This window comes from Muntiacus reevesi, chromosome 15, assembly GCF_963930625.1.
Source record: "Muntiacus reevesi chromosome 15, mMunRee1.1, whole genome shotgun sequence".
In the NCBI taxonomy this organism is placed as follows: Eukaryota; Metazoa; Chordata; class Mammalia; order Artiodactyla; family Cervidae; genus Muntiacus; species Muntiacus reevesi.
Window position 1 is genome coordinate 13,095,777 of NC_089263.1, and position 21,941 is coordinate 13,117,717.

The 21,941-nt window shown below is 48.7% G+C and overlaps 1 protein-coding gene across 1 annotated transcript in view; it reads left to right on the forward strand.

The window, feature by feature from the left end:
- Positions 1-21,941, forward strand: part of FAM174B (family with sequence similarity 174 member B) — a 39,852-nt gene that overhangs the window by 12,242 nt on the left and 5,669 nt on the right. Inside the window, exon 2 of the mRNA XM_065906391.1 lies at positions 10,253-10,384. Coding sequence (XP_065762463.1) covers positions 10,253-10,384 — 132 coding nt within the window. The remainder of the gene's footprint in view (positions 1-10,252; positions 10,385-21,941) is intronic.

The following is a 21,941-nucleotide window of genomic DNA, read 5'->3' on the forward strand; positions in this document are numbered from 1 at the left end:
GCTGCAGATTGATGGCCCACAGGTGTGTTTTTGTGTTTTGTTTTGATCAGCACAGCCTTTTTGTTTTTTCTTAGAGTTGATTTAAAGTGTTTTAGGTGTACAGAAAAGTGATTTAGTTAAACACACACACACACACACATCTATATATTCTTTACCAGATTCTTTTCTGTTATAGGTTATCACAAGGTATGGTAAGTCCCCTATATATGAACCAAGTTGCAAACTTTCTAAAATGCAAGCATGCATCTGCATGTCCAGTCACATCAGGCATGAGCGACACTGCAGCTGGCCCTGCATCTCCTGTTGCCGACGACCCTTCAGCTCTACCGCCTCCCAGCTCCGCTCCCTCCTCCATCAGGAACTCCTCTGGCCAGCTCACTCCACGCCAGCCCTTGTAGGCCTCCTGTACTTTTCAAGGCCCTATACTGTAAGATTAAAAATGTTTTCTTTATTTTTTGTGTTAGTTTCTGATGTATTCTTTGTGTGAAGAATATTATAAACCTATTACAGTACAGGGCTGTATCGACGACTGTGTTAGTTGGGTCCTGAGGCTAACTTTGTTGGACTTATGAACAAATTGAACTTACGTGCTCTGAAACGGAACTTGTTTATGTGTAGGGGACTTACTGTAGTGAATATAATTCCCTGTTGGTAACTGTTTGTTTTCTAAGTCTGTGAATTTATTTCTGTTTTGTAAATAAGCTAATCTGTGTCATTCTTTTAGATTCCACATAAACACACAGTGTTTTTAACAACTGAGATAATTGAGAACACTTCAAATTGGGAGTCTTCACATGAATATCCAGATCTCCTTTTTTCAACAGATGGGAATATTTATGGAAACACACGGCCCCTGTAGCGAGTGAGATTAATGGTGTGCGGGGGTGGGGGGAGCTGGGTAGGTGCGATCCCATCTCATCTGGGTTTGCAAGACCCAGTCTTTGCGTCTTCTTGACCCCAGGGCGGAGCGTTGGCTGCTTCACTGCTTCCCTGTGCCTTCAAGCTCCAGGGTGTTTGCGTGATTCCTCTCGCCGGGGGCTGCACTGGTGCAGAGAGCCCGGAGCGGTGGGGAGGGGAGGCCCTGGGTCAGGGGTCGGGCCTGACACCGACGCTCCTGTACCCGGAAGGCTCTGCAACACCTGCGTTCTGCAGGGCTTGGCCGGAGCCCTGTTAGCGATGGGCTGCCCAAGGACCTCAAGCTCCTGCTGCTTTTGTCTCCTGTGACCGAGAGCCTCAAGTTGCCTCTCTGGAGCGGAGCCAGGTGAGATTCAGATCACCCCGGGCCTAGGCTCGGTTAAGCCGCTTTCAAAGGAAGGTGATGGGCAGAGCTTGGGGGCCGTGCCCCAGGCAGGATGGGGAGGAGGCCAGTGCCTGGGAATTGTCCCCCAGTCCCCAGCCTTCCTTGGTGGCTCAGACGGTAAAGAGTCTGCCTGCAGTGCGGGAGAGCCAGCTTGGATCCCTGGGTCAGGAACGTCCCCTGGAGGAGGAAATGGCAACCCACTCCAGTGTTCTTGCCTGGAAGAGCCCTTGGATGGAGGAGCATGGCAGGCTACAGTCCATGGGGTCGCAGAGAGTCAACACGACTGAGCGACTTCCCTTTTCACTTCCCCAGCCTTGGGTTTGCCACTGATCCCGGGGTTGACGCCACGCCGTTGCCCCTTCTTGGGAGACTTAGCACTGTTGTCGCTGTCTCCTACACCTGCTTCTTCCCGCCATGGTGGGGCTGGAAAGTGGGTTTGGGGGTCGTGCTCTTTTTCCAAGCTTGCTTGGCTGTCTAGGAAGGCTCAGTTATGTCACGTCCCGAGGGAGAAGATGTAGGGTAGAGGTAGAGGTCAGGCACTTCCCTGGTGGACCAGTGGTTAAGAATCTGCCTGCCACTGTGGTTGACGCGAGTTCGATCCCTGGTCCGGTGACTAAAATCCCACGTGCACATAAGTCCGCGTGCCACAACCACTGAAGCCTGTGCGATTGCCCTGCAACAGAGACCCAGTGCAGCCAAAAACATTAAAAACAGGAAAGGCCCGTGTCCTCAGGGCCTCGGAAACTTCGGCCCAGCGTGAAGGCGGGCAGCTGACTCTCAGCAGCTGCTCGATTCGGCCTCTCCCTTACACACTCCGTTTTCATCTTCTTTATTAATTTTCCAAATGTCAAAGGTGGCGTGTTCCTTGGAACGAGTAGTGTGGTTTCAGCAGAAAGCTGGCCCTTGGGCCACAGAGCTGTTGACTTTACTGGGCTTCACAGCGGGCACAGCGCGGGTGGAGGAGAGGCCAGAGACGCTGGGTCTGGCTCTTCCTGTCAGCAGGTGAGCAGGAGGCGGCAGGCAGCCTCTGGGTGGGATGGGGCCGTGGGGGGCGTCACGGGCCATGGGCCTCTCCAGGGCAAGGGTCTCCTGCCTGAGAGGCAGGCCTGACACACCCCTGGCCTGTTTAAATCTTTACCTGAATTACTGCCTTTGAATTTTATTTACTTGTTTTTGTGTTTTAAAAATAGCTTATATATTCACATGGATTGAAATTCATGAGGAGCCAGGGTGCACAGTGACCAGGCTCCTTCCCAGCCCTGCCCCGGGGCCTCCCAGCTTCCTTCTCCGGATGCTGTCAGTTTCTCGTGACTCTTTTGAGAGAGATTTTATAAATACAAAAATGAATGAATGTGGTAGATATGCATGCATACAGATATATCCATCTTTCCTGTTATTTTTTAGTATTTATGTGTTTGGCTCTGTCAGGTCTTAACTGTGGCACACAGGATCTTCCTCGCGTCCTGTGTGATGTTTTGGCAGTGCGTGGATTCTCTAGTTATGGCACATGGGCTCCAGAGTGTGTGGGCTCCAGCAGGTGCAGAGCAGGGGCTTCAGTTGTTCCGAGGTTCGTGGGATCTTAGTTCCCCGACCAGGGATCGAACCTGTGTCCCCTACATTGCAAGGCGGATTCTTAACCACAGAACCACCCGGGAAGTCCCTCTCTTTCTCCTGTTTTTAATGACAGCTTCGTAAGATGTCACATGCCTTGCAGCTCACCCATTTAAAGTGCCCAGATAATGGTTTTGTAGTGCATTCACGGAGTTGTGCTCCAACTCCTCGGTCAATGGTAGAAGATCGTTCCAGAAAGAAATGCAAGCTCATTTTCACTCACTCCCTGTCTCCCTCCCACCCCCCACCATGGTGAGATCTGCTCTTGGAAACCCAGCTGCACTTGGCAGGTGGCCAACGTGGATACAAAATTCAGGTTCAAGGTGAGGACTTGGCTGGAGGCTCCCAGACAGAGGAGTTGGAAGGACTGAGGTGGAGTCAAGGCTCTGGACACTCAACCTGTGGATCTGATAGCTGTGCCCCCAGATTGAACTTCTGACAGTAGACAAGCGCATCCGGCTTTGCGTTCTTCTGTGTGTCTTCGCAGGGGAGGCTGGGCGAGCCGGCCCCTGTCCACGCTGGTCCTCTGGGCTCCCCTCGCGTCCCAGCCTCCAGGGCGCATGGGGAGACCAGCTTCTGAGCAGCTGTCCAGCGAGCCTTTGAGTAAACAAACCCTCTGGCTGTAGGATTATATTTCAGAGGAAAGGAATTGGGACTTCTCCTCTGTCTTGTTAGAAATGTGTGTTTCGGCCCCAGTGGAAGGGTCCTTTGTCTCTTCTAGAGCCTCTCTGGTCTTGCTGGGTCCTGTGGAGCACAACACAGGCATTTGTTTAAAACCACCGTTGGCTGTCTCTCTCTGGAGGCCTCCTGGTCTAGCAGGACCTGGCACCGGAAGAGAAAAATTACGGCCACGGAGGGGCGTGCTGTTTGGGTGTGCTTGAGCATGGGCCAGCCATATCATTTCTCATTTCCCTTCCTTGTTCCCTGAATCTCCCCCTCATTGGGCAGGGGGTGCTGTGGCTGTTGTGGCAAGCTGCCCTCCTGCTGGTCTTCCCCCTTCCCCGCGGCTGCCCCGAGGTCCAGAGGAAGCAGGTCCGTAACTAGAGACACCAGGATAGGAACCCAAGTCTGACTCTGGCCCGGCCTCTGTCTAGAACCAGATGCTCCCATTCTAGCTGTGTCCCAGAGGCCGACCCACTGCCCCTTGGGGACCCTCGGGGAACTTCAGCTTCCCTGTAGCCACATCCCCTTCGCCCTTTCCTCAGACCAGGGTGCTGGTGAATAGCCCCGTGGGAAGGGGCTGTTGGTCATCTTGGAAAACCAGTTGACCGGTAGGCCCTGAACGAAAACTTGGACGGCATCGTCACCGAGATCCTTCATATGTATGGTTCTTTGCCTCTAGAACCAGAAACACAAGGGTCCTGGGGTTTTAAAGGGCTTGACAAAATGGGAAAATTCTACTTACATGCGGGTTTGTTGTTAAAATGTGGGAGAATCAGAAGACGGTGTTTATCATCACAGCTATGCCTGCGTTCCTTTGAGACCCGGTGACGGTCAGAGTTCCTTGGTTGTGTGTGACCGAAAGCCCTGGCTGGACGGGCTTTGGTGACAATGAGGGTAGTTTGTTGATGTCAGGAGGGCTGGCGTCGTAGGAGATTTGGAGCAGGGTCTCTCCCTCCAGTCTCTCCTGTTCCATGTTGGTTTATTTTCCGTTTCTTTAAAAAACAAAACACTTTTATTTGCATTTTTTTTTTTTTGTGGCATTTTTTCCCGGGCCATTAAGTTTTTATTTCTTGAGTTTCTTCCAGGGTATCTTTTTCTCCGGTATGACCCCCTCTTCTGGTTTAGGAATACTCTGTTCTTTTTCAGTGTGGATCCTCTATGTGTGGCAGGGAGAGCTCAGGTTGATCCGACCCTGAGTTCTGTCAAGTCCTGCTCTGCGTCTTGGGGGCTTGGTTCGCCTGGACCTGCTCCATGATCAGAGAATCTACATCTAAGCGTGTAAATTCAGCACCACTCTCTGCATTTCTGAGCTTGTGCTGTCAAAATTCAGCACTCTTTTTGCACCAGCGACCCTTTATCCAGCCCCACGGTTTGGCCCGTGCATGCCTGCCAGCTCTACCATTGTGTCACTGGAACGACACACATCTCGCCTTTGAAGTCACATCCGTCATGTTCATGGTGGTTTTCCAGATGTGCATACTCTTCACGGCCTGAGCAGCTTTACGGGTGTTCTTAAAGTGAATGCGAAGATTTGAACCTCTTGATTTGCATGATTTTGTGGGGTTTTCTGGGTCAGGTGAATAGCAAACCGTTTTTAGAGGTCACCTCAGAGACCGCTTACCGGAAAAGGATATTTTTCATTTCTAGAAGGTGGCGAGGTGACTCTTACTTGGGTGATTTCCTGCCTCCTTTCCTGCCTGCCTAGCAAAGGTCACTGGCTCCGATTAGTCACATACTCTCTCCAACCTTCCAGTCATGGCCTCGGGGTTGCAATACACTGATTTTGACTCAGACTTAAGGCCCAGGTCCACTCCTGGAACTGGGGGTGTGGCCAGTGGTCAGGCCTCCTCATCCCCTAGGGACCATGGGGCAGGGGGATTCACAAAGGATACAGATGCCCAAAGGAGGGAGGAGATGGAGGCTGGCCTGTCCCAAAGCAACTCATGTCTGGAGGGAGTCACTATTAGAAAGAGTTTATTATAAGCAGTCTGCCCCGATCACTTTGAAATAGGAAGGTGTGAGCTGTGTTAAGCAACAAGTTGCAGAAAAATGTATACCAAGGGCAGAGCGTTTCCTGGTGTTAAAGTTAAGTGGAGGCGGACTCTAGTGGAGTGTGGAGTGAGCTTGCAGAAAGAGTGAGTGGAGAACTGGAGCCTTCCTCTTGGCCAGCGTGAGGTGGTTCAAGGTGACCCTCCAGGGAGATTTGTGCTGCGGCAACCCTTGGTCCTCGGTTGTGGGGACGTCGACCTCTCTGAGCAACACAGAGATAACATTTCTGCCTTCTGTGTGTGCGTGTGTGCTAGGTCCCTTCAGTCCTGTCCGACTCTGTGTGACACCATGGATTGCAGTCCACCAGGCTCCTCTATCCATGGGATTCTCCAGGCAAGAATACTGGAGTGGGTTGCTGTGCCCTCCTCCAGAGGATCCTCCCAATCCAGGGACTGAACCCGTGTCTCTTGTGTCTAATCTGCATTGGCTGATGGGTTCCTTACCACTAGCATCACAAGGGAAGCCCATTGCCTCATAGGATGATTTATGTTTTTCGTGTGATCTTAATGTTAATTGGTTAGCTGGCACTCAGGAGGAGCTCACCTCTTAGGAAAAAGACGAGTTAAGACCAGAGATCCCCAACCCTAACTGGCTCATGCCTGTTAGGGACCTGGGTGCACAGCAAGAGATGAGCAGTGGGTGAAATCAAAACTACTTTGCCCCTCCCCACTTCCATGTAAAAATTGTCTTCCATGAAGCTGGTCCCTGGTGCCAGAAAGGTTGATGATGGCTGTGTTAGAGCATTCTGAAGAGACAGCAGGCCTCGGCGCAGTTGTATACGCTCTCAGCGAACCTGTTTCCCCTTATCTCACGTCTTCCTCCCTGAGGCAGGATGACTCCGTTCTCTGACTCCAGGACAGTGAGGCTCAAGAGTCAGAGGGTCTGTAGGAAATGCCGATCGACCCTGTGCATGCATTTCCCTGCTTCTGACTCACACACGGTAAGGAAACAGCCCACCTTTCAATCTGAGAAGCACACGAGCCACCCCCACCCCTGCCCCATCCCTACCGACTCCAGCTGTATGCCGTGGTCTCCCTCCAGAGCTCTCTTCTGCCAGCCTCACAGCTCCTGCCATGGCTGAAGCTGAGTCTTTTTCAACCTCTCTCAAACCCTGGTTTCCCTTTGTTAACAGACCCAGTAGCAAAACAGCAGGAATTACTCCTCTTTTGTGTAGGGTGTCATGTCTCAGAGAGTTGTTGGGAATGCAGTGTCTTCATTGTTTCAGAACTGGTGTTTGATGTATGCGTGAGGGCTCCTGCAGAAGGTTATTAGTTGGGGTTCTGCAGAGAAATGGAACCAAGAGAGTGTGTGTGTGTTGTGTATGTGTGTGTGTTGTGTATGTGTATGTGTGTGTGTACACATACAGGCCAGAAATCTAAGACGAGCTGAGATTTCAATTCTGAAGGCAGGAAAAAAAAAAAAAGTATGATGTCCCAGCCCCCAGGCAGAGGAATTCTCTCTTGCTTGTGTGAGGTCAGTCCTTCTTGTCTATTCAGGCCTTTGACTCACTGGGCCCAGCTGCACTGGGGAGGGCAATGTGGTTTGCTCAGCCTACCGATTCCAGGGTTAATCTCAACCAGAATCACTGTCACCGACACATTCAGAAATAGTGCTTAAGCGTTTATTGAGGTACCCTGTGGCCCAATCAAGTCAATGCATAAAATTAACTGTCACACTTTTGGTGTAATCTTGAGGTTTAAAATTATCTTCTCAGGTGACCTGGTTTGGAGTGGCTGGTGTTAAAGTAAGTAGGCCATGGTGTTCTAGAGGCTGGGTTGTGTTCCAGCTTCTCCCATGGGTAAGTGTTCAGGGGTCTTATTTTAAGCTCAGTAGGTTAATTTTCTCATCACAAGACTCTGTATAAGCAGTCAGGAAGAAGGAAGGTGATTCTGTGGGTGATGGGGATTCATTCCCGTGAAGCAGGGCTGAAGTCAGAGCCCCCAGAACCTTCTCCCAGGGTCAGCAGCCAGTCCTGCTCCAGAACCAGTGACTGGTCAGGTTTCAGGTTCCAAGTGCAGCCTGAGGTTTACTGTCCAGATTTTGCATTCTGTCAGCCTCATGATGTTTGAAACATGGTTCCCAACAGTGGTGACTTCATCCAGAAATCACCTGGGTGCTAGTCTCTCTGGGCATCTATAGGCACCTTCTTGAGCCGTCGGGTCCACGGGCCGTCTCCTGGTCTAGTGTTCCAGATGCAGCGCCCTGCTCTGCACACAGCTTCCAGAAGGGCAGGTCCTTTGCAAAGTCAGGTGATCCTCCCAACAGCTGTGACCCATCAGGGCAGAGATAGGAGACTTCCGGAGAAAGGAGTGGTGTGTGGGTCAGCATACTTTCGGGGCTTGACCCTAGTCTAGAGGGTTCGGGTGTTGGTGGTTTTCCTTGTGGCTTTGTCGTGGGTTGCCTGGGGCGTATGGAGCCATTTCTGGGCTTAAATGTCTCCATCCGGTGTTGGAGGTTAAATTGGGCAGAGTTTGTAACTCCTCTGAGGCAGAATAAAAAGATCTATTTTACTCCATTGCCAGGAGGTGGAGGGAAAACAAGAATCTTGATGGTGAGAATCTGGACTAGCGGGGTTTATCACATTAGCATTTAAGCTCCCACACAAATCTGCTTCCAAAATACTGCTGTCCTGTGGCTCTCTTATCTCTTAACCACCTGGCTTGGCGTTTGCACCTTGCTGCATCGTGCTTGAAATCCGTGTGGTTTCACACACACACACACACACACACACACACTGCCTGTGATGGAAGCAGGATGACAGATTGCTTTGTAATGAGGCTAGAGGGTGGTCAGGCTGTATACCTGATGCCCCAGAGTCTCTACCCAGAGAACCACGGGCAGCAAATACTGTAGGCTATGTAGGCTTTATGTCAAAGGTGTAGATAAATATATATATTTTCTATGTAAATAATCCTTTCACAAATCATGTTTTTGACGAATAATACTAGGCAAGAAAAAAGCTTCCCTGGGCTTCCCTGGTGGCTCAGACAGTGAAGAATCTGCCTGCAATGCCGAAGACTCTGGTTCGATCTCTGGGTTGGGAAGATCCCCTGGAGGAGGGCATGGCAACCTTCTCCAGTCTTCTTGCTTGGAGATTTCCATGGACAGAGGAGCCTGGCGGGCTACAGTCCATGCGGTTGCAAAGAGCTGGACACAACCGAGGGACTAACACTCTCTTTCTTCAAGAAAAGAGCACGTTTCTGTTCCTAAGAAATTCTCACTTGAAGGTGAACTTCTGTCTTCACTGTTTTGCACACTTCTTGAGGAGTTTTGTGCGCTGGGGACAAAGAGACCCTGCACGTATCTTTGACATGGTCTCTATGCACATATGGCTTACGGCCTGTGGGAAGCATGTTTAAAGAATATGATTCTTCAGTGCCCTATTTGTGATTTGGGCGTGGTGGTGGTTTGACTGGTTTCTCATAGACAGTTTCAATTTTTTTTTTTTTTTAAAGAGGGACATCAGAGGATACAAGGCGTTTGGGATAAAGTTCAAAATAGTGGGGAAATAAATGCCTAGAGCATCAGTAGTCGTAAAACAATATTGTTCCCTGTGGCATCATAAACTCTCAGCGTGGCCTGATCAATGCTACATGCTTCATAGAAAGGTCTGACACTAGAGACCGAAAAGCTTGCTCAGCAGTTTCCGGGGGGCCCCTGGTGACCGTCTACCATCCCAGAGGTAAAAGCCTAGGGTTACAGCTCCCGATGCTCGTAAATCCTTGTGACGGAAGCAATACTGATGTGTCCAAGTCCTTGTCATATGAGAGAGGCCATAGCGCATTTAGTTCCTCTTTGTTGATTCTTTTTTTAAAATTTATTTATTTGGCTGTGCTGGGTCTTAGTTGTGGCACACAGGATGTTTTAGCTGGGGCCTGTGGGCCCTAGTTTCCCTACCAGGGGTTGAACCCCAGCCCCCCTGCACTGGGAGCATGGAGTTTGGCCACTGGACCACAAGGGGAGTCACTCCCTGTTGATTCATTTCACCAGCAGTCCTGTTTGCCGAGAGCCTGCTGCGTGGGCTTATTGAATGCCTCGTCTCACTTCATCCTCCCTGGGCTGTGAGGCACAGACCCTGTCCTCAGCCCATTTTGTTTATGAGGACGCTGAGGCCGCGGGAGATTGACCGACTGGCCTGCGATCACACAGGTAGAAGGTGGCCCAGCCTGGGTTCTGATTGCCCGGCCGGCCTGTGGGCAGCGCACATGGTGGTACCAGGCTGTGGTGGCTATGCTTGGAGCTGTGACCTGTGACACAGCAGGGCTGGGACAAGGGCGTGGGCCGGGGGCTGAGGGCACAGGGCCTGGCTGAGCTCCATTCATGGTGAGCGTTCTGATCTCTGGCCCGTCGTGGGTTTTCTTTGCCTTATTTTGCCTTTTGAAAATCTTGCGTTTGGGTGTTAATGATTCTGACCCCAGGGCTTTACGGCGCTCAGGGCACCTCTTTGCTTTGTGGGTGAGGACCAGCGAGGGATGCTGAGGTCAGGATCCTGTCCGAGGTCCCATGGCCGGAAGTGGAGGAGCTGGGTGGGGTTTTGCCAGATCTCCTGGGATCTGGGCTGGGGGTGGCAGCGTGGCTGACTTCAGTGGGCATCACTTGGGTCTCATGAATATGCTTCCCCTTGTCCAGGTCCGGGAAGAGGCTGAAGAAGACCCGCAAGTATGACATCATCACCACTCCCGCCGAGCGAGTGGAAATGGCCCCGCTGAACGAAGAGGATGATGAGGACGAGGACTCCACAGTATTTGACATCAAATACAGGTACTGGGGGACTTCCCTGGCGGCTTGGTGGTGAAAGAATCCACTTGCCAAGCAAGAGATGCAAGTTCGATCCCTGGGTAGGGAAGATCCCCTGGAAAGGGAAATGGCAACCCACTCCAGTCTTCTTGCCTGGGAAATCCCACGGACAGAGGAGTCTGGCGGGCTACAGTCCACAGGGTCATAAAGAGGCGGGCATGACTCAGTGACTGAATAACAACAAGAGAAGCTGGTTGGGGACAGGGGCTTCCTCCTGCACTCACAGACTCAGGAAGGTGGCGTGGTCCCCCTTTGAAGACACTGAGTGGCCAGGAGTATAATGTTGTCTTTTGGCTGTCTTTGACCTTGGGGCATTCTGCTTATGTGGGGAGAAGTGCTCTGATCCCTTCTGGGAATGCACAGCACCCAGAAAGCCAGCAGGGAAATGGGTATTCCCAGCTCTTTCCAGATGCTAACACTGTAAGGTGAAAGTGAAAGTGTGATTCGCTCAGTCCTGTCTGACTCTTTGCAGCCCCATGGACTGTAGCCCACCAGGCTCCTCTGTCCATGGGATTCTCCAGGCAAGGATCCTGGAGTGGGTTGCCATTTCCTTCTCTGGGGGATCTTTCTGACCCAGGGGTTGAACCCGGGACTCCCTCATTGGGAGGAGCCAGCTTCACTGGAGCAAAAGGGGGGCTGGATTTCAGACCCTGAGCTTGCCTTGCACAGGCTGGCGGGAGTCTGGTGCACGCAGCCTCATGTACCTCACACCGTGCACATGAATGGAAACCGCCCTTTCAGGCTTGCTTAGCTGGTGACAGAGCATGTCGGGTGGGGGCTACTCCTTGGATGGAACTGACTGCTGAGTTCCAAAGGCAGGTGTGTTTCTTTAAGGTGGCCTATGGAAAAGTCAGAATGATTGTGTGACTTCAGGATTGTCTTTTGGGTTTTGGCTCCTTTTGGGGTGTACTGCTTTTGGGTCCGTGGGATTCTCAGTGTGAAAGCTGGGGTAACTGGAGTTTATTTATTTACTTATAGCTGTCTTTGGCCCTCGCTGCGGCATATGGGCTCTCCAGAGTGTGGGTGTGACTCTATAGTGGGGCCACAGGGCTCTCTGGTTTATGGGCTCCAGAGCACCCAGGCTCAGTGGCTAGAATGTGTGGGCCTTGCTGCCCCGAGCTATGTGGAATCCCAGCTCCCCAACCAGCAATCAAACCTGTATCCCCTGCAGTGGAAAATGGACTCCCCACCATTGGACTGCCAGGGAGGTTCTGGCAAGCGTAGTTTAGAGATGAGGGCGTGGAGACCCAGAGAGGGGCCCTGGGTTGGCCAAGGTCTCAGGTCTTAGTGGCAAAGAGGAGACCCAAATGCAGGCTGGGCCCAATCTGGCGAGTCTACCCTCCCCCACAGGGTTCTTAGAGAAACAGAATCAATAGGATATGTGCATACAGGAGGAGGTTTGTTACAAAGGTCCAGGTCTGAAGGCCTGGGAGCCAGGAGAGCCCGTGGTATGAGTTCCAGTGGGAGTGCAGGAGAAGACCAGCGTCTTGGCTCAACACCGGCACAGAGCAATCTCCCCTTATCCTGCCTTTTGCCCTCTTCAAGCCTCCAACAGGTTGGATAGACCTACCCACGCTGGGGAGGGCAATCTGCTTTACTGACTTGACCCAGACAATTGTTACTCTCGGCAGGAACACCCTCCCAGATACACCCAGACTACTGTTGGACCGAATATCTGGGAACCGTGTCACCCAGTCAGGTTGACCCCTAAGAGTCACATCGCACACAGATTTCCCATAACTGAGAAAGTCAGTCGGTCAGTTCAGCCCCTCAGTCCTGTCTGACTCTTTGTGACCCCGTGGACAGAAGCACGCCAGGCCTCCCTGTCCATCGCCAGCTCCTGGAGCTTGCTCAAACTCATGTCCATCAAGTCAGTGATGCCATCCAACCATCTCATCCTCTGTCGTTCTGTTCTCCTTCTGCCTTCAAACTTTCGCAGCATCAGGGTCTTTTCCAATGAGTCAGCTTTTTGCATCCGGTGACCAAAGTATTGGAGCTTCAGACTTCCAATGAACACCCAGGACTGATCTCCTTTAGGATGGACTGGCTGGATCTCTCTGCAGTCCAAGGGGCTCTCAAGAATCTTCTTCAACACCACAGTTCAAAGCATCAATTCTTTGGTGCTCAGCTTTCTTTATGGTCCAACTCTCATAACCATACATGACCACTGGAAAAACCAGAGCTTTGACTAGATGGACCTTTGTTGGCAAAGTAATGTCTCTGCTTTTTAATATGCTGTCTAGCTTGGTCATAGTTTTCCTTCCAGGGAGCAAATATAGACCGTCCATATCTCTCCTGAATTGTCCTTTTCTAGCACGACCTTGGGTGTACTTGGCTATAAATGAGTTAGATTCGAGAAAGTAGTGTTTGGGATTTTGATGAGAGCTGTGTTGACTCTGTAGATTGATTTAAAGAGAATCAGAGCTTTATACTAAGTGGACTACATCGGACAGAGAAGGACATATTATATGATATCGCTTATATGTGGAATTAACAAATACAACAAAGTAGTGAATATAACAAAATAAAAAGAGGCAGACTCACAGGTACAGAGAATAAACTAGTGGTTACCAGTGAGGAGAGGGCAATGTGGAGGGGCAAGATAGGGGCTGGGGATTAAGATGTACAACCTACTAGGTATGAAAGTAGCCACAGAGATATATTGCACCACACGGGGAATATAGCCAGTACTTTATAATAACTATAAATGGAGTATATGCTTTAAAAGTTTTTCCTTTAAAATTTTTGAATCATTGTATTGCATACCAGTAACCTACAGAATGCTGTATATCAACTATACCTCAATAAAAAAAGAAAATAAAGAGAATCAGGCCCTTTATGTTCTCTCTTCTCATCCATGAGTGTGGAATGACTTCCCATTGATTTAGGTATTTTAAGAAATCTTTCAAAAATTTCTCCATTAATGTATTATGAATTTTTGCTAGGTATATTCCAAGGTGTTTTACATTCTGATATATATATATATTACTTTCAAATGCTATTTTATTTATACTCATGTCTGAAAAAAATGTACTATTGTGTTCACGTACATACTGATATCGGAAAAAGAGTGTTAATGAATCACACATAAATTTTATGGAGAATGCACAACATTAAGACATGGGTTGGTTATATATAGAGGAACAAACCATTAACTATGATTTGCATTTTAGGTAAATAATGGCCCCCTTTGAGAAGAATCAAAACAATTACTAATGTGCATCTGTACTGCAGAATACTATGTACATAAGAAGTGGTTATACTGATTTTATTGGTGAGCCATTTTATCTATCTCACATTCAAGTCACAGAAATAAAATGAAATGTGAAGACAATGCTGTCTTCATTGAGTCACAATGGAAAGCTACATCCTGCAGGCCTGCTGGGGTTATTGTACAACAGGGAGCCCTGGACGGCTTTAGTGGATCATGGACTGTTTTGATTCTGAGTCATGGAATGGGATCTCATTTGTATTTGGCGTCTGAGCTGACTTCTTGGGGGCTGTGATGGACGGAGTGATTTTTGTGGTAGCCCCAGGTCTGACTGCATAAGAAAAGGCTGAGGAAAGAAATAGAATAGTCTGTCTGGACAGTCTTACTGTAGGCTTGTTCCTGAGGGTAGGTGGGAAGAGTGGATGTAAGACTACTGTGGTCTGAACACGGCTGGGTGGAAGTGGAGTCTGATGGCACGAGGAGGAGGAACGTACTGAGCCCACCGTCAGACCAAGAGCCTTCCCCAGGGAATCTCAGTGCTTCAGACAATGGAGCCAGCTCCTTTCCTAGGAACAGTTAGTGCTGTGTTGGCATTGCTCCTGGCTAGGACAGTCACCAGCAAAGGCAAATGATGCTAAATGATGGATAATTTTGCAAAGACAAAATTAAAACTTCTTTTTTTCAGTTTTCTTGTGCTGTTGATTGACATACAGCACTGTATAAGTTGAAGGAATACGTATGACGTACATGTATTGGGAAATGATTGCCACAGTAAGTTTAGTTGACATCTAGCACCTAACGTAGTTAGAAAAACTTTTTTCCCTTGTGATGAGAACTTATGGGATCCACTTTCTAGGCAGCTTTCAGACCCGTCATACAGCAGTGTTCCGTGTAGCCGTCATGTTCTGCATCGCCTCCCCAGGGTGTATTCGTCTCCTACCTGGAAGCTTGAACCTTTTTTACCGCCCTCCCCCAATTCTCCCATCCCCAGAGCCCTGATTCTGATAACTGCAAATCTCGTCTCCTTTTCTATGAGTTTGCTTTCTCTCAATTCCGCATATAAGTGAGATCACACAGTATTTGTCTTTCTCAGTCTGACTTACTTCACTTAACGTGGCGCCCTCATGGTCCGCCCATGGCACTGTAAATGGCAGGACTCCTTTCTGTTTGGTGCTCAGGAGTGTTCCATTTTGTGTGTGCGCGTGTACCATACTTCGTTTATCCGTCTGTAAGTGGACACCTAGGCAGATGATTCCATGGACCCACCTGGTAGGTGTTAAGGTAGCAGATGATCCTTTTGCTGTTTGAGAGTCTGAGTCTGCCCCCTGGTCTGTTGGCACGCTCTGGAGTGTATTCTTTGGCCACTGTAGTCATGCCATCCCCTCACCCCACCGCGTTCCCTAAGTCACACGGAGTGGCATGGGACCCTTTCACCCGTGGTAATTTTTAATACAGGAATCACTTGAGGTCCCCCAGGCGCCTCTTGCCTCTCCTCCACCCCCATTCTGGGCAGAAAGTCGGGGCCCAGCAAGTCCATTCGTGTTAGTCCTTCATCCCTGATCATTCAGCCTAATGGCCCCCGTGTCCTGCCGGATCAGTCTCCACGCCCGCGTTTCTGCTTCTGGGGCTGCAGGCTTCTCTCTTTGTCCCTTTGGGGACAGCTTCAAAGACAAGTACCTCTGCAAGCCGCTGCCACATGATTCACGACCTCAATCTGAGCCTCCTTTATAAAATGTCGCTTTCTTACTTTCTGTTCATGGTGTCTAGAAATGCAGTTGATTTTTTAAAAATAGTGATTTTAAAAATATCCAGCAGCCTCGTTAAACTCTTATGAATTCTAGTAGTGTAACGGTGGACTCTTTTGAGTTTTCTGTGTCAATATATCACGTGAGACTAATAGGAGTGCCTCCCTTTCCCTCAAGTCCTTCATCATTTTACCCTTTTTTTTTTTTTAAAGCCTTTTTATACTCATTCTTGGCCTCTAAGTCCTTGTTAAATAGAAGTGATAGTATTAGGCATCCTGGCTTATTCTTGATCTTAACGGGTGTGCTTTCAGTATTGACACTGACAACAGTGTTTGCTATTGTAAATACTATACAAACCATATAGGGTTTGTAGATTTTTCTCCAAGAAGCTTCCCTCTATTCATAGTTTGCTAATGTTGATTTTATTATATGTATTTCCTAGCTCTATTGAGAATATTATACTTTTTCCTTTATTCTGTTAAGGTGGTGAACTTATAATTATTGATTTTCCCCCTAATATTAAATCAGTTTTGCATTCCTGAGATAAAAGGAGTTTGGTCCTGGTCATGTTTTTATTCACATTGCCACCTTCAGTTTGCTGATATTTTGCTTAGGACTTTCTTGTTTCTCTTAGAGACTGAGATTGGTTTGTAATTGTCCTATTTTGTCATATCCTCGTCAGGCTTTGCCCAAAGAAAGGCAATGCCAAAGAATGTTCAAACTACCGCACAATGGCACTCATCTCACATGCTAGCAAAATAATGCTCAAAATTCTCCAAGCCAGACTTCAACAGTATGTGAACCATGAACTTCCAGATGTTCAAGCTGGTTTTAGAAAAGGCAGAGGAACCTGAGATCAAACTGCCAACATCTTTGGGATCGTAGAAAAAGCAAGAGAGTTCCAGAAAAACATGTACTTCTGCGTTATTGACCACACCGAAGCCTTGGACTATGTGGATCACAACAAACTATGGAAAATTCTTCAAGAAATGGGAATACCAAACCACCTGACCTGCCTCCTGAGAAATCTGTATGCAGGTCAAGAAGCAACAGTTAAAACTGGACATGGAACAACAGACTGGTTCCAGATTGGGAAAGAAGTATGTCAAGGCTGTATATTGTCACCCTGCTTATTTAATTTATATGCAGAGTACATCATGAGAAATGCTGGGCTGGAAGAAGCACAAGCTGGAATCAAGATTGCCAGGAGAAATATCAATAACCTCAGATACACAGATGACACCACCCTTATGGCAGTAAACGAAGGAGAACTGAAGAGCTTCTTGATGAAAGTGAAAGAGGAGAGTGAAAAAGTGGCTTAAAACTCAACATTCAGAAAACTTAGATCATGGCATCTGGTCCAAATAGGTGGGGAGACAATAGAAACAGTGACAGACTTTATTTTGGGGGGCTCCAAAATCACTGTAGATGGTGACTGCAGCCCTGAAATTAAAAGACACTTGCTCCTTGGAAGAAAAGCTATGACCAACCTAGACGGCATATTAAAAAGCAGAGACATTACTTTGTCGACAAAAGTCCATCTAGTCAAAGCTATGATGCTTCCTTCATAGCTCAGTCAGTAAAGAATCTGCCTGCAGTGCAGGAGACCCAGGTTCGATCCCTGGGTCAGGAATAACCCTGGAGAAGGAAATGGCAACCCACTGCAGTATTCTTGCCTGGAGAATCTCATGGACAGAGGAGCCTGGCTGGTTACAGTCCATGGGGTCACAAGCATCAGACATGACTTAGTGACTAAACCACTTACGCCTGCATTACATGGTTTTTCCAGTAGTCATGTATGGATGTGAGAGCTGGACTATAAAGAAAGCTGACCGTGAAAGAATTGATGTTTTTGAACTGTGGTGTTGGAGAAGACTCTTGAGAGTCCCTTGGACTACAAGGAGATCAAATCAGTCAATCATAAAGGAAATCGGCCCTGAATATTCATTGGAAGGAGTGATGCTGAAGCTCCAATACTTTGACCACCTGATGTGAAGAACTGACTCATTGGAAAAGACCCTGAGGCTGGGAAAGATTGAAGGTGGGAGGAGAAGGGGACAACAGAGGATGAGATGGTTGGATGGCATCACCGACTCAATGGACATGAGTTTGAGCAAGCTTCGGGAGTTGGTGATGGATAGGGAAACCTGGCATGCTTCAGTCCATGGGGTCACAAAGAGTTGGACACAACTCAGTGACTGAACTGAACTGTCAGGCTTTGATAGAAATTTTACTAGCTTCATAGAACAAATTGAGGCAATTCCTTATTTTCCTTTTTTTCTGAGATAGTATCAAATTAGAATTATTTGTTTCTAAATGTTTAGTAGAATTTGCTAGAACTGTCTGGGCCCCGATGCTTTCTTTGAAGACTGGAACACACTATTGATGTCTAATTCTTTGAATAGTTACAGGACTATTTAGTCTTTATTTCTTCTTGGGGCAACTAAAAAAAAATTTAGTTATTTATTTGGCTGTGCCCAGTCTTGTTGGGGCATGCAGGATCTTTACTTGGGGCATGTAGGATCTAGTTCTCTGACGAGGGACGGAACCTGGGGCCCCTGGATTGGGAGTACAGAGTCTTAGCCACTGGACCACTGGGAGGTCCTGTTCTTGGGGCAGTTTTGATGGGTTTTATTTTTGTGAGATTTTGTCCTTGTCATCCAAGTTTTCAAATGTACCGTCCTCAGGTTACTTACAACGTTCTCTTTTTATCATCTTTGTATTCTTTGTCCCATGTGTAGTCATGGTCCCCTTTTCATTCTTTCTCATTGTTGTTTTAACGTATTTGTTTATTTGGCTCTGCCAGGTTTTAGCTGTGGCACATGTAATCTTTATTTGCAGCACGTGGGATCTGATTCTCTGACCAGGGATGGAACCCGGGCCCTCTGCCTTGGGAGCATGGAGTCTTAGCCACTGCACCACCAGGGAAGTCTCCCCTTTGCATTCTTAATGCTGCTTGAAAGTGAAGTAGCTCAGTCACGTCCGACTCTTCGTGACCCCATGGACTGCAGCCCACCAGGCTCCTCCATCCTTGGGGTTTTCCAGGCAAGAGCACTGGAGTGGGTGCCATTTCCTTCTCCAATAATAATATTGCATATGTTTACCTTTTCTCCTTTTTCCTGTTCAGTCTTGCTGTACATTTAATTTTATCCATCTGTACAAAGAACCAACTTTTGGTTTCTTTGATCCTTTCTATTATGTTATCGTTTTCGATTTCAGTTGATTTCTGCTTCTCTTCCTTAACTTTCTTTGAGTGCATTCTGGTCTTTTTTCCCCTAACTTCTTCCATTGGCTGTTTAGCTCCTTTATTTTCAGCTGCCTTGATGTTAGCAGTGTTCTGTAATCTTATCTACTTCAGCTGCCGCCCTCAGGCTGTCCTTATCAGTACCAGGCACGACCCTGCCTTCTTGTTTGTTGTAAAGGACAATGGGCTTCAAGTGGTTCTTGTGAGAAGGTGGTGCCATTTGTAAGAACGTGAGTGAACTTGGGGCTGAGTCACCCGTCATGAGACCACTCTAGTCCTCGGACTCAAAGACCTTCGGTTGTTGAAAAAGACGAAGACTGGGTCATAGCTTTTCTTATTACAGATGTAATGTATGGTATGGAGATTACAGATTTAAAAAAAGGGAAAATAAAATGACGTTTAATCTCACTACTTAACGATAACCACTAGAGTGTGTGTGAGTACGTACCTGTGGAATCCTCTTTTTTTGTTTGTTTGTTTTAACAGAAATAGGACTGTGTTACACATGCAGCTTTGGAACGGTTTTCCACCTGAACGGCATGTCACAAACCGCTTTTCAGGTCAATACGTTTGAAAGGACCAGGATTTTAAGGCCGATTTTATGTCGGCTTTAGTGTTTTTGAGACCTTCTCTGTTTGCACATGATGGTCTGCTCACTGGTCCTCGTCTTTCCTGTTTAGACAGAGCTCAGCTTAATTTTTTGGTTCATCCTGGGAAACAGACTACATTTAAATCGGATGTGGCTGAATCATGACCTTGGTTGGTTTTATGAATGAGTGCAATAAGGAAAATCGCGGTTTTGGCGCCCGGCAGTGAGGTGGTCCCTGCGTTGTATTACACCTTTAGCTCATGGATAGCGTGTTCTGACTTGGAGCCCGTGAGCATCAGCCAGGCAGGAGGTGGGGCGGAGAAAAGGCAGGCAGGGCAAGGCTTCTGTGGGCAGCCCTCCTCAAAGGCTCCCATGGCCCCGAGATGTTAAAACGTGTGAGGTTAGGCCCCCACGTTTAGGGCCAGATGTGGGGAGGGGAAGGGGCTTCCCAGGCAGTGCAGTGGTAGAGAACCTGCCTGCCACTGCAGGAGACGTAAGAGACACAGGTTCAACCCCAGGGTCAGGAAGATCCCCTGGAGAAGGAAATAGCTAGCCACTCCAGTATTCTTGTGTGGAGAATTCCAGAGACAGAGGAGCCTGGTGGGCTACAGTCCATGGGGTCGCAGAGAATCAGACATGACTGAGCGGCTAAGCCCACGTACGTGCACATGTGGGGAGGGAAAAGAGTCTTTGGAGATGAGTTTCCAACTCTGTACTTTAAAAGGCTAATTGGAAGAGAGAAATAATGGCTCAGTGGACTGCAGAGAGCCCTGGGGTTTTGACATGGTTCCTTATTTCAAAAGGCGTTTGCATCCTGGTTGCATGCATTTGAGCTTGGTTGGCCTCGCGTATACTGGTAGCTGATGCTATGGGCCTCTGTACCTCCCCGGTTTATTACTGAAGCCTTATGTGACATCCTCTGGGCAACCCCAGGGGCGAGGCGGATGCTGCTCTTTCTCCATCTGGTAGGCGGCACCAGCAGCTGTGACCAGCGCAGCCCAAAGGCGCTCTGCTTGGAGAACACACACCGGTTCCCCGGGGCCAGGAGGGAGGGTTCAGTTCCTCTGCATTTTAAGTCTGGAAAAGATGTGACCCGTGGGAGTGCAGATGTGCGTTCCAGAGATGCCTGCCACCCACCCTCTCCTGGATAGGGCTACCAGAGGGAATATAATTAGAAACGCATGAGATGTCCCCTGCACCTCTGGGGGCTGTGCCTAGCATCATCTTATCTTTGGAACAAAATGCATTCAGTGGCTGTTTGCAGCCAGAGGCCCCTGGAGGCTGTGGTAGGAGAGGGGGTAAACAGATTTGATTTGCTTATCCTCGACTGAGGCCCAGGACCTGGGTCCCCACGGCCACCCTAGGGTAGTGACAACTAAGTCCCTGCTCAGTGCCCTCAGGGCAAAGACTTCTGGAATCCTTGAGCTGGGAAGGCCCATTGGCTCGCCCCACGAGCCCTCATCTCCTGAGGACGAGGAGTGAGGCTGTTGGCGTGTCAGCGTGGGCACAGCTTCAGAGGCAATGGGCACCCTGAGCTGCTGGGGCCTGGGAGGAATCCGAGGGGACCCGAGGACCTGCAGGCTCCACAACGGTGCTGGAGCATCCTTGTTGTTGTTCTTGAGTCTCAGTCATGTCGACTCTTTTGCAACCCCTTGAACTGTAGCCCAGCAGGCTCCTCTGTCCATGGGATTTTCCAGGCAAGCATACTGGGGTGGGTTGCCATTTCCTTCTGCAGGGGAGTCTTTCTGAATCAGAAATCAAACATGCATCTTCTGCCTTGGCAGGTGGATTCCCCCAGAGTGTCCTACCTGGACTTGAAACAGCCTCGGAGGCCATCCCCAAAGCAGTCTGACTAGCTCTCTGCCAGCCCTCTTGCTTGCAGAACGCAGAGCTTACCTGTTGTATGTAAACGAGTGTCTCCTGAGGCATTTTTATTTCTTTGAATTGCAATGCTGGCATTCTGGGGGCAGTTCTCAGCTAAGGTATTGTGCCCCTTAAAACTGGTTGAGTTTTATGTCTATGAGGAGGGAGACTGCAAACCGGAATTTTTGTGGTGATGAAAACTTACTGCTCAGTGACTCTTTTATTGAAGTATAGTTGATTTACAGTGTGGCGTTTGTTTCAAGTGTACGGGCAAAGTGATTCAGTTATGCAGATACATGTATCTATTCTATTTCAGATTCTTTTCCCTTATAGGTTATTACAAAACCTTGAGAATAGTTCCCTGTGCTGTCCAGCAGACCCTTGTTGTTGTCTGTTTTATATACACCTTTGTGCTCAGTTCTGTCTGACTCTCTGCGGCCCCATGGACAGTAGCCCGCCAGGCTCCTCTGTCTATGGAATTGTCCAGGCTAGAATACTGGAGTGGGTTGCCATTGCCTTCTCCAGGGGGTCTTCTGTCGACCCAGGGATCGAACCCACACCTCTTACGTCTGCTGCACTGGCAGGTGGATTGTTTACCACTAGCGCCACCTGGGAACCCCTGTTTTATGTACAGTGAAAGTGAAAGTGAAGTTGTGTCTGACTCTTTGTGACCCCGTGGACTGCAGTCTACCAGGCTCCTCCGTCCATGGGATTCTCCAGGCAAGAATACGGGAGTGGGTTGCCATTTCCTTCTCCAGGGGATCTTCCCGACCCAGGGATCAAACCCAGGTCTCCCGCATTGCAGGCAGACACTATAACCTCTGAGCCACCAGGGAAGCCCTTATATATAGTTAGCGTGCATATATTAA